Raw genomic sequence first — 11596 nt, 5'->3', positions numbered from 1 at the left:
CCCAGCGCGTAGGTTGTGATTCGGATCCGTGGTAACGTCAGTCTACAATTTCTGTAAGAATCCCTACAACTGAGCACCTCTATTTATGCATGTATGGAATTTATCTTTGGATATATTTTTATCAGTATGTTGATATTAATTTTATGAGCTTGTATGACACATATGAGATGTGCATTTTGATTGCTATGAAAATATTGAAATAATTAAATTGGGAAGAATTAACATATTTTTGAGAAATTATGAAAATATATGATGTGATTGGAATTTGATTAAACATGTAAAACTGGACATGTAGAATGGGTTGGACTAACCTTGTCATGAGATAGCCTCTACGAGCTTATGCGTAGGATAGTTGCCACGAGCTTATGCGTGGGATAGCCTCTACGAGCTTATGCGTAGGATAGCCTCCACGGGCTTACGCATGGGATAGCCTCTACGAGCTTATGTGTAGGATAGCCTCCACGGGCTCACGTGTGGGATAGCTGCCACGAGCTTATGCGTGGGATTTGTGCAGTCTTGGACTGGGTCATGAACTTGGTTAGTCCAAAGCCAGAAGTGAAAAGTCTGAAAACTTGGAAATCAGAGTAATACGGAAATTGATCACATAATGTGAAAAAGGATTTATGTGTATGAAATGGTTACTTATATTTGCTATTTGTTGAGCCTTTGAAATGATGAAATGGCATTTATTTGATGTTTTGATCATTTTATTATTATTACTGTGTGTGGCTGTTGGGATTCTTACTGGGCTGGAAAAGCTCATACTATACTTACTTTCTTTTTCAGAGGCACTGGATTTGTAGAGGCCATTGGGTGGGACGAGAAATAAGATCAGCATGGAGTCTGATTGCTGGATAGATAGAAGTTAATCTATCTTTTATTTATGGATATTTGAAATTATGTAATAAATCAATACATTTTAGTTGGATTTGATTGAATTACATTAATCTTTGATTTTGGCATATATGTGAATATTGTACCTTTTAGGCCTTGCATGATCTTTAGGGTATTGCTCTAGGGCTCATGCGGCCGGTCGCGTGCCGGATCCGGGAGTTGGGTTCGGGGCGTGACAGAGTGGTATCAGAGCTTAAGGTTAAGGTATCCTAGGGTTTATGTTCAAGTGAGTATCGGTGGAGAATTATGATAGAAAAACTATCAAAGATTTGGTTTATAATCACTTGAGATTGTAACAAGAATGATATTATAATCTAAGATTTAAGACCACTAGGGACTGTGGCCTTAGTGGCATTAAAGTTTGAGGTTTAAGATTATTGGAAAATGTGTCCAGTTGGAATCTGAGCATATGTTTAAGATCACTAGGGATCGTGACAGAAATTTATCATAGCTTAAGGTTATGATCACTTAGGACATGACAATTAAATTCAGTGCTTAAGCTGTAACATCACTGAGCATTGTGATAAAATGCATGCATTGGGTTTGGTTTTCGATGAGTGTGGAAGGAAAGTATAAATTGTCTTTGATCATGATAAGAGAGGTTTGACCTAAGATAAGTGTAGGTCAACAATGGTATATCGAGTATACCATGTTCAGATATTATTTAAATGATTTGAAAGTTCAAATTTGATATGGGTTTTGATGTGACTGTACTTTTGGATTTTGCTGCTAATTATTAGAGTGGGATTTGTACGTTCATCTTCCATAGTATTGGAGTGAGCTAAGAAGATTTCATAATATTGAAAGGAACGTTCTTCGAAGTTGAAAATGCATGTGGATTATATCTGATATTGGCATGTTGGATATTGCAAATAGGTCTATTTTCTATTGATGTATTTGATTATTTTGAGGCCATAGAGTATGCATATTGATGGGAAAATTCTAATTATTTGAATTCTCATATTTGGATTGGGCTACTGAATTTTTTCTTATAATTGTTGGAGATTATTGGATGTGTTAATTTGAATTCAAGTCTAAGTTTATGATCTAACTAGAAATCTTTATCATTGTAAAATACAAAATTGAGTAGAAATGAGATGCTTATGTGAGTTATTATGTGTAGCATTGATCATAGACATTAAGAATTTTGGTGAAAAAGAATTTGGAGGTTGATAGGGTTAATTCCTACTCATAGTGATATTGGCTCAACAATTCTAACACATTGAATTTGAAGTAAATTCTGTTGGAAGGAAATCAATGTAGATTTTCTAATTAAATTGCTAAGGGAATACAAGAATTACCCCCTTTAAATTAAACTTAGATATTTTGGATTCTAAGAAGGTTATGGAGATCACGTAGTGACCTTAAACTTGACTAAAGGATTGGGGGTTAGTTATGGTAAGTACACTCTATATAAATCGAGGACAAAAAGATCTAGAGGTTTTGCTCTAGTTCTACTTGAAAATTTAAAATTTGGATTTTCTTAGTCTCGGTGAAAAGTGATGCTTTGGTTAGAAATCATTTTGTGACTTTAAAGAATTTGATGAGTTAGATCAGAGTGCGCAGTAGAAGTATAGTGGCTTGAGTTATTTTGAAACCGATTAAATAATAATAATAATAATAATACCTTGATCTGAAAGGTATTATTATAGAAGACTTGAGTTAGTTTTCTAGTAGAGGGGAATGTCGTTGATTCTTTGCCTACTGGAAGTAGCTATGGGCTCTCCTATTTTTGATAATTCTAAGAAGAATTTTGGGGCATTTTAAATTTAGCGTTAACGGATTGATAGCTATGTGATTAAGCTTGGGCCTGGAATGATTTAATATAGTTCTTCGACTCCTAGCTATGACATTGTTAATATACCTATTTGAATAGGTTTGCAGTTTTTCTAAGATAAAGGTTGATCATCTAATCACAGGCAAAGTTAAGAAAAGAAAAATGATTATAGAATATTAAGAGCATTTGATACTAAGGATTTCTCCTATTTCTGTCAAGCCAATTATGATCTCTGTGTAGAATCAAGAGAAATTAATTTCTTTGGGATATAATTATGGCATTTTAATCCAAAGTTGGGAGTTTGAAATTCTTTTGAAGGAGATCAAAAGAACTTACTACGTGTGGTAAATAGAAAGGATAAGTTTTGAGATGCTGTGATTTTTTTTTTTGTATGTCACAATCTTATGAGTAGGTACTCCGAGAGGGAGACTATTTAAGATCTCAGGGATGATATAATGGATGCATATTTTTAAAGTTTGAGGCTTCAAGTAAGTTAATTTCACGGACGAAATTTTTTTTTTAGGAGGGGAGAATGTGAAAACCCAGGAAAAAAGAAAAAAAAAAGAAGAAGGAAAGGGTGACGGGCTGGCCCGAAAAGACCGGGCCCATCCCCCTTATAATGATCGTGCCCTAGGCACGATCGTGGAAGAAGAAGGGTGAAGGGGCTGCGGCGGTGTTCGGCGGCGTGAGTCGATCGCCGGAGGAGACGAGTGCCGGAGATAAGATCCGGCCGGCCATGGAGGGAGCCTTATTCCTTCGGTGAAAGCCCCCACAAAAGCTTGGGATCCGTGGGTTTCATCCGAGCTCGCTTACGGACTTTCTTCTCCGATTTCACGTCGGAAAGGTCGCCGGAATACTCAACGGACGGAGGTAAGCCTGGCTCGCTCTTTTTCGTTTCATTTGCTTGGTTTTTGGGTCGTGTGGGTGAAGTTTTGGCTGGTGAATCGTCGGAGAAGAGTCCGAAACAGGGTACCCCTATTTCGGCCTCTCTCTTCCAGATTCCGCCGCCGCCGGCCGCCGGGTTGGCCGGGATTCATGGTGGTTGGGGTTGGTCGGGTCTGTGAGGGGGTCAGAGAGGGTTTTCTAGGCTGTGTATGTGATGAGGGAGGGTGGATCCGAGGTCTTCTTCCTCGGGATCCCATCCTCTCCTCCTCTTCCCCTCGTCGGTTGGCCACCGGCGGCGACGACGGCGGTTGGGTGCTGTCGGGTGGGGGGGGCGAGCCACCATCACGGTGGCTGTGAGGAGCCGTGCGGGTCTTCCGTGGATGATGAAGGAGGGGGAAGGGAGGAATGAGGCCCTGTCTGTTCTTGGGAGAAGAAGAGGAAGGGACCACCTTTTCCTCCCTCTCTTGGCCGGCCATCATCGCCGGAGTGGTGGCCGATGATGGTTCGGCCAATGGTGGCCGAGTTGTTGTCGGGTTGGGGAAGGAGAGGGCACAACCACCATGGCTGCTGCCCTTGGATCAAAAAGATTTGAGGAAGAGAGATGTACTCCCAACCATGAAGAGATGGATCTTCCTTTCTCTTGGTTTCTTCACCGGGACCGGCTATCGTCGCCGGCGTAGCTGCGGTCACGGCTGGCGACGATATAGGCCGGTGATACAAGGGTGGGAGTCGGGCCACCCCGACTGTCCTAGATTTTGAGGGATTGAGATGTTTGGGGACCTGGTGATGGACCCCATAGTAGATGTGAATTATGGTTTTGAATATTTAAATATTAAATAATTTAGTTTGTGATTTATAATTAATGTTGTAGGGGAAGAGTCAGCGGTGCCAGGAGATTTTGATCAGGGGATTCAGCACCCCAGCGCGTAGGTTGTGATTCGGATCCGTGGTAACGTCAGTCTACAATTCCTGTAAGAATTCCTACAACTGAGCACCTCTATTTATGCATGTATGGAATTTATCTTTGGATATATTTTTATCAGTATGTTGATATTAATTTTATGAGCTTGTATGACACATATGAGATGTGCATTTTGATTGCTATGAAAATATTGAAATAATTAAATTGGGAAGAATTAACATATTTTTGAGAAATTATGAAAATATGTGATGTGATTGGAATTTGATTAAACATGTAAAACTGGACATGTAGAATGGGTTGGACTAACCTTGTCATGAGATAGCCTCTACGAGCTTATGCATAAGATAGTTGCCACGAGCTTATGCGTGGGATAGCCTCTACGAGCTTATGCGTAGGATAGCCTCCACGGGCTTACGCATGGGATAGCCTCTACGAGCTTATGCGTAGGATAGCCTCCACGGGCTCACGCATGGAATTGTTGCCACGAGCTTATGCGTGGGATTTGCGCAGTCTTGGACTGAGTCATGAACTTGGTTAGTCCAAAGCTAGAAGTGAAAAGTCTGAAAACTTGGGAATCAGAGTAATACGGAAATTGATCACATAATGTGAAAAAAGATTTATGTGTATGAAATGGTTACTTATATTTGCTATTTGTTGAGCCTTTGAAATGATGAAATGGCATTTATTTGATGTTTTGATCATTTTATTATTATTACTGTGTGTGGCTGTTGGGATTCTTACTGGGCTGGAAAAACTCATACTATACTTACTTTCTTTTTCAGAGAGACTGGATTTGTAGAGGCCATTGGGTGGGACGAGAAATAAGATCAGCATGGAGTCTGATTGCTGGATAGATAGAAGTTAATCTATCTTTTATTTATGGATATTTGAAATTATGTAATAAATCAGTACATTTTAGTTGGATTTGATTGAATTACATTAATCTTTGATTTTGGCATTATGTGAATATTGTACCTTTTAGGCCTTGCATGATCTTTATGGTATTGCTCTAGGGCTCATGCGGCCGGTCGCGTGCCGGACCCGGAAGTTGGGTTCGGGGCGTGACAGGTGGTGAGATATATTATGATCTCTATCACAATATTATTAAAAACTCTTTTTAATGGGTTGGAATAATTCCAACTCATCTCATCAGAAATCATTGACCATCAAGATAATCTCTGTGAGTCTCACCATCCACCAATGACGCCTACCAGCATGTAGTAGCAACCTAACAGAATGAAATAGATGAACCTTTAAGTGCGGTTATCGTATGATACGGTCATTCGATCATGGATTCCTACAAGATGGAGGTCATGGATAACTCGTCAAACCCCATCATCTGTCATATATCAAGATTTATTCGACTTTAGTTCGAAAGTGGAAAACTCCTTTTCCACTATACAAACTGCCCCGGTCGAGGTCTTTCGAACTCAGTCTCATAAATCACATAGAACAACTCCTTATCTATCAAGGTCGATAGATTCCATGTAGGTGCACACCCTACTCCTATAGTGAACCTACTGCAGCCAATCTGTACCACAAGGACCCATATGGCTAGAGATCATGTACATGTGCAGTTAAATTATAGCAACCTCACTATGAATAGCCGAAGCACCGCAGGTCAAAAGACCAGTCATACTACTGCAACATCAAGTAAGTCACTGACGAGTAGATAGACATTTAAGTGACTTCTTGCTTTGGACACGCTCAGTGTCCTTGTTCTCTAACAAGCACTTGCACTATCACTCCAGTGTTCCTACACTGTGGGCTCGAGACTTGTCCATCCAAAAGGATAGTGATCTGTGCACTAATCTCATCGGATCAATCACCGTTCTCGTGATGATCCGTCAATCAGGAGCATTCAGGAATTAATCACTAATGACACATGGCTCAAATTTCAACTCTTGAGAATATACATCATCATTTTATTAATTTCTTGGACGATTCATAGACACACACACTATGAATGAAAAAGATGCCTATCATTATTCAATAATAATAAAGTCAAGTACAAAATTATGTCCCAGAATAAATTATGTGGCAGCAAGATTGGCTTCTAGGGCATACATCTAATAATCTCCCACTTGCATTAAAACCAATCAGCCATATATCTAAGCCCCATCTTATCAAGATAGGCTTCAGTCTTCTGCTGACTAAGCTGCTTAGTGAATGGGTTCGCCATATTGTCCGTGGAGTTTACTCTCTGCACCTCGACATATTTCTTCTCAAAGTAGTCGCGTATGAAGTGAAAGCACCGCTCCGCTCTATGTGCTTGGATTTCTGATGAGACCTAGGCTCCTTAGCAAGAGTTATAGCGCCATCGTTATCGTAGTAGAGTGTTATGGCATCTGATGATATTACATCTAACTCTGCAATAAACTTCTTGAACCAGAAGGCTTCCTTTGTAACTTCAGAGGCGGCGATATACTCAGCTTCCATAGTAGAATCAGCAATGATCGGTTGTTTGAAACTCTTCCAATTTACCAAACCACCATTGCACAAGAATATATATCCTGATGTAGACTTTTTATCATCAATATCAGTCATAAAGTCTGAATCTGTGTATTATTCTATCTTTAACTCTGATCCTCCTCCAAAGACCAAGAACATATCCTTAGTTCTTCTTTAGTACTTAAAAATGTTCTTTATAGCTCTCCAATGCTCCTCGTCTAGATTCGATTGATATCTGCTCGTGACACTCACAGCAAGAACTATATCAAGTCGTGTACATAACATTGCATACATGAGGCTCCCTATAGCCGAAGCATAAAGGATCTTGCTCATGCTGAATCTCTTCAGATGTGTTGGGGCACATCTTCTTAGAGAGATGTATTCTATGTCTAAGGGGTAGAAGTCCTCTTTTAGAGTTTTCTTCCTGAAATCATTGAAAACTCTTTCTTCCTGAAATCCTACTCTCGTTTCTCTCTCTCTCTCTCTCTCTCTCTCTCTCTCACCCCACCATTCCTAAGAACACTAGGGCATGCAATCATTATTGAAGAAGAGCCAAATTCCGCTTGGCTCTTGTCCTCCTTCACCATTAAATTAAGGTCCAACGCCTCTTGCAGTATAGGGGATACCCTAGGTGCTGTGGTTTGAGGCGCTCATCTCCCACAAGAGCTACATCAGATGGATGTGAAAATATCTTTCTTGAATGATGATCTTGAGGAAATGGTGTACATGGACATGTCTGAAAGATTATCATCTAAGGATAATCATCTAGTTTGCAAATTAAGAAAATTCATATATGGACTTAAACAAGCCTCCCGCCAATGGTATATTAAGTTTCACAATATTGTTACTTCATATAGTTTTACGGAGAACATTGTTGATCAGTGTATATACCTTAAGGTGAGTGGGAGTAAATATATTTTTTTAGCCCTATATGCGGATGATATTTTGATTGCAACCAATGATTTGGGTTTGCTATGTGAAACTAAAGATTTTCTTTCTAAACACTTTGAGATGAAGGGTTTGGGTGAAGCTTCATATGTCATTGGCATAGAGATTCGTAGAGATAGATTCCGAAGGATATTGGGATTGTCTCAAAAGGCCTACATCGAAAGAGTTTTAGAAAGATATAATATAAAGTTTTGTTCACCTACAGTAGCACCCATTGTCAAAGGAGACAAATTCAATTTGAGATAATTACCACAAAACAGTTTGGAATTGGAGCATATGAAAAGCATACCTTATGCTTCTGCAGTTGGTAGCTTGATGTATGCTCAAGTATATATTCGTCCAGACATTGGATTTGCAGTAGAAATGTTGGGGAGATACCAAAGCAATCCAGGACAAGAACATTGGAAAGCTGCCAAGAAGGTGATGCCACTACAAGAATAATGGTCATTAGCGACGCTTTTTTTGGCCTTTAACGATGCTTTTAAGCGTCGCTAAAAACCATCCCGACGCTTTCGTAAGCGTCGGCAAAGCGTCGCCTATGCTACAGTGGAGAAAATGTTTTCCGACGCATTGAAAAGCGCCGAAGGCTTTCCCGACGCTTTTTAGCGACGCTTTAAAGCGTCGCTAGATGTAATGTAAAGCGTCGGTATCTAACGACGCTTTAAAGCGTCGTTAATTGATTTCTGGTCGACATTTTAGCGACGCTTTAAAGCGTCGCTAATTGAAATTTTAGCGACGCTTTAAAGCGTCGCTAATTTATTTCTGGTCGAAATTGTAACGACGCTTTAAAGCGTCGTTAGAATATTAATTTTTTTAAAAAAATAATTTTTAAAATTTCTAAACCCTGTTTACAAAATCTAAGTGCCAGCTTGGGAGTGGTAGAGCTGACTGTGGCTCTCCATCATGTGTTCGATACCCCTGAAGACGATCATTTGGGATGTTGGTCACCAGGTCAGGAGAAAAAAAATCAAAAATAGAATTGCTCGTGCCTTTTTTTCCATATCAAAGCATTTGGATTTTGATCTTGTGGATTAGAGAATGGTTTTGAGGTTGAATTGACTGAATTGCAGGCCTACCCACATAAGATTTTGACTGGAAGGAGGGGAAGGATGCATACTATCAGGCAGACCTCAGGGCTTGCAGGGTTCCCCAAAAGGGTTCTCCGCTGGCCTTGGGATGCTGTAGCTCAGCTTGGCCATACCAGGAGTTCGTTCAGGCTCAGCTTGACTTGGCTTATGACAATTTGAATGAGCTGGTTTTCATAGCTTTCCTGTGCTCAGAAATCTGGAAAGAACTCCAGCTCTGCTCATTTATAAATTCAGCCTTAACTGCAGCTTGAATTCAACTAGTTGAACAAGCCTGATCCATGCTTGAGCAATTTATGAAGAGCTTAGTTCATTTGTAGCACAATCAAACATTCCAAATATCCTTTAGTTGTTTATTAGCTCTTCTACTTCAGTAGCCATAAACCATTGTTCAATATCCGGATGCTGCAAAGTCCTAATTCCAGAAGGCAACACAGAAACATTAGTATCATCCAATAAGAAAAAGGAAAGCAATGAAAGTCTTGGTCATGTTGATGTCCTCCCAAAGAATGGTTCATTTGCCTTAACAAACATAAAGCTAGCGACAACATTATATACTCTTCAACCTTCATAATTCCATTTTAAATGAAAGATTATCAATATATCAGCTGTTCTTATCGTTGTTCCTATCTTCCAGCACATCAATAGAATTTGATCATAGTAACTTGACTCCAAAAGCCTACATCTTCAATGGTCCTCCTTATACCATCGACCAGGCAAATCCTCCACAAAATCAATTCTGAAAACACTTCTGCATTTCCAAAGTAAAAGCCTCTAGAATATTTATTCATGGAAACTGCAAAAACCTGTCCTCAAAAATAAGGATACAGATTTCAAAAGTACTGGAACTACAAAACGCATTCAAGTGCCTGGCTATGCAGATCAAATATGTAATATATTTAAAAGCAACAGATACAAGAACAGTGCATAGTACTCGACAACCACATTTTAAAGAGCACCTGCAGTTCAAGAAAGCCAAGGTATCTAAAATAACATTAGAGTATAGAACCCTATCACATCTCCCAATATATGGAAAACAAGCAAAGGCCATTTATGTAATCACATGAGAATAATAGGACAAGGCGTACCCTCAATTTTTGTTTCTCAAATTCTGATACAATAAAGCTTGAAATATCAGAAGACACAACATAGCCAGGACCATTTGCATATGGTGGATAATCTTCTTCAGGCCATTCCTGAAAAGGGAGCACCAAATTTCTAAACCCTGTTTACAAAATCAAAGCCACACAACTAAGCGAGATATACACAAAATCAAACATATTTATCTAAACATTCATATTGTCAAATTACATTCATACTATCAATTTACGTTTACAATGTACTTCAAAAAGCATAAAAAAATACATATAAACTCTAAAATAAATGCTTCAGGGGTCGCTAGCATCACCATCTCTACGTGCAGATGAACCATCAGGAACCTGTAATAAAAAAACTAAAGCAGTTAAGAATACGAAAATTATTAAACTCTTTAAGAAAAATATGATACTTATGCAAAATGTTCAAGTAGATGTAGTAATTTACCTGAGGAGGGACAAACTGATGCAACAAAGATGTAATCTGATTAATCTGAGCCCTCAAAGATTGCATCTCTGTCTGGTGGCTCTGCTTCAACTCTTTTATCTCTGCCTTCAGATCATTAACCTCTGCAGTGCTACTACTCTGTCTAGCATCTTGAGTATATCTACCCACTGCAGACAACTGAGTGGGGGTAACTCCAACGCCATAACCCCTCACTCTACCATAACGCTCCGAGCCCATCAACTCGGTAAACACCTGAGCTTCGACACCTCTGGTGTTGCCGATTGAAGATGACTCTCCGATACGCTCTGAAATAAGGGATGTAGCTCTGTCCTATATCTCTCAAAAACAATCAAATTAATTTTTGAAAAATTAATATATATAAAAAATCATTGCAGAAATTATTAATAAATACATACAACTATATCTCTCGACTCCTCTCGGACAAAGCTGCCATCTCGGTGGGTGTGAGTCATCTTATAGAACTCCACCTCACCAGGTTTCCTCCCATGGTCTTCCATCTACAACAAAAAGTATATTGGAAGAGTTTCATCTTATAGAACTATATCATGATACATGCTATATGATACAAGAGTTTCAAAAAGTTTCAAAAAAACTTACGAATTCAGCTCTGAGCCTCGCTTAACTCTTCGAGCCTGAAGTGTGAGGAATTGTCTGAGATGCTCGTGCGGCTCGACCAATGTCAGAATATGTCTACCACGAAAAAATTAAACATTGTAATATATTAAATATATTAAACATTATATAAGGTATTGAGAGAGAATACACAACCTGTCCTCTCTCGGAAAATCAATAGTGAACAAGCTCCCTCCACTGATGATGGTATACATCAGGAGGACAAACACGAGCAACTTCCTCCTCTGTCATACCCTCGCGCTTCCAGTCGGCCTTCAACTTCGACTTATATTCTTTCCATTTGCGGTTGAGGGACTTTAGCACCCAATCATGGCTCTCTGGAGGGAGCACAAACTTTTTCTACACCAAAACAAAAGAATGTTATAATAATATTAAATCAAAAAATTACCTCTACTCAAATGCGGTGATCAAAAGAATGTAATGGTATGATCAAATGCG

General features: G+C 39.3%; 1 protein-coding gene across 2 annotated transcripts; it reads right to left on the bottom strand.

Moving 5' to 3' along the window:
* Positions 1-10223: 10223 nt before the first annotated feature.
* On the bottom strand, positions 10224-11305 carry LOC103708155. Of its 2 annotated transcripts, none has more exons than XM_039133980.1 (4): positions 11123-11305; positions 10921-11022; positions 10505-10834; positions 10224-10401 (listed from the first exon to the last, which is right to left on the bottom strand). In XM_039133980.1, the coding sequence occupies exons 2-4, from the start codon at positions 11020-11022 to the stop codon at positions 10351-10353; spliced, it is 483 nt and encodes a 160-aa protein (XP_038989908.1). In that variant the 5' UTR covers positions 11123-11305; the 3' UTR covers positions 10224-10350. The 2 variants fall into 2 exon arrangements, with proteins under 2 accessions (XP_038989908.1, XP_038989909.1); XM_039133981.1 differs by having other exon boundaries at positions 10224-10375.
* Positions 11306-11596: the final 291 nt, after the last annotated feature.

Source organism: Phoenix dactylifera, chromosome 14 (assembly GCF_009389715.1).
Source record: "Phoenix dactylifera cultivar Barhee BC4 chromosome 14, palm_55x_up_171113_PBpolish2nd_filt_p, whole genome shotgun sequence".
NCBI lineage: Eukaryota > Viridiplantae > Streptophyta > Magnoliopsida > Arecales > Arecaceae > Phoenix > Phoenix dactylifera.
This window is presented reverse-complemented; position numbering and strand designations above follow the sequence as displayed.

What these genes read in the sequence shown, in the direction of transcription:
- LOC103708155 (XM_039133980.1), bottom strand. Translation starts at nt 11,022, where the DNA reads ATGGAAGACCATGGGAGGAAACCTGGTGAGGTGGAGTTCTATAAGATG. An exon ending in AGGAGTCGAGAGATATAGTT is followed by an intron (nt 10,835 to 10,920) that starts GTATGTATTTAT and finishes TGAGAGATATAG; the next exon opens with GACAGAGCTACATCCCTTAT. An exon ending in ATCAGTTTGTCCCTCCTCAG is followed by an intron (nt 10,402 to 10,504) that starts GTAAATTACTAC and finishes TTTTTATTACAG; the next exon opens with GTTCCTGATGGTTCATCTGC.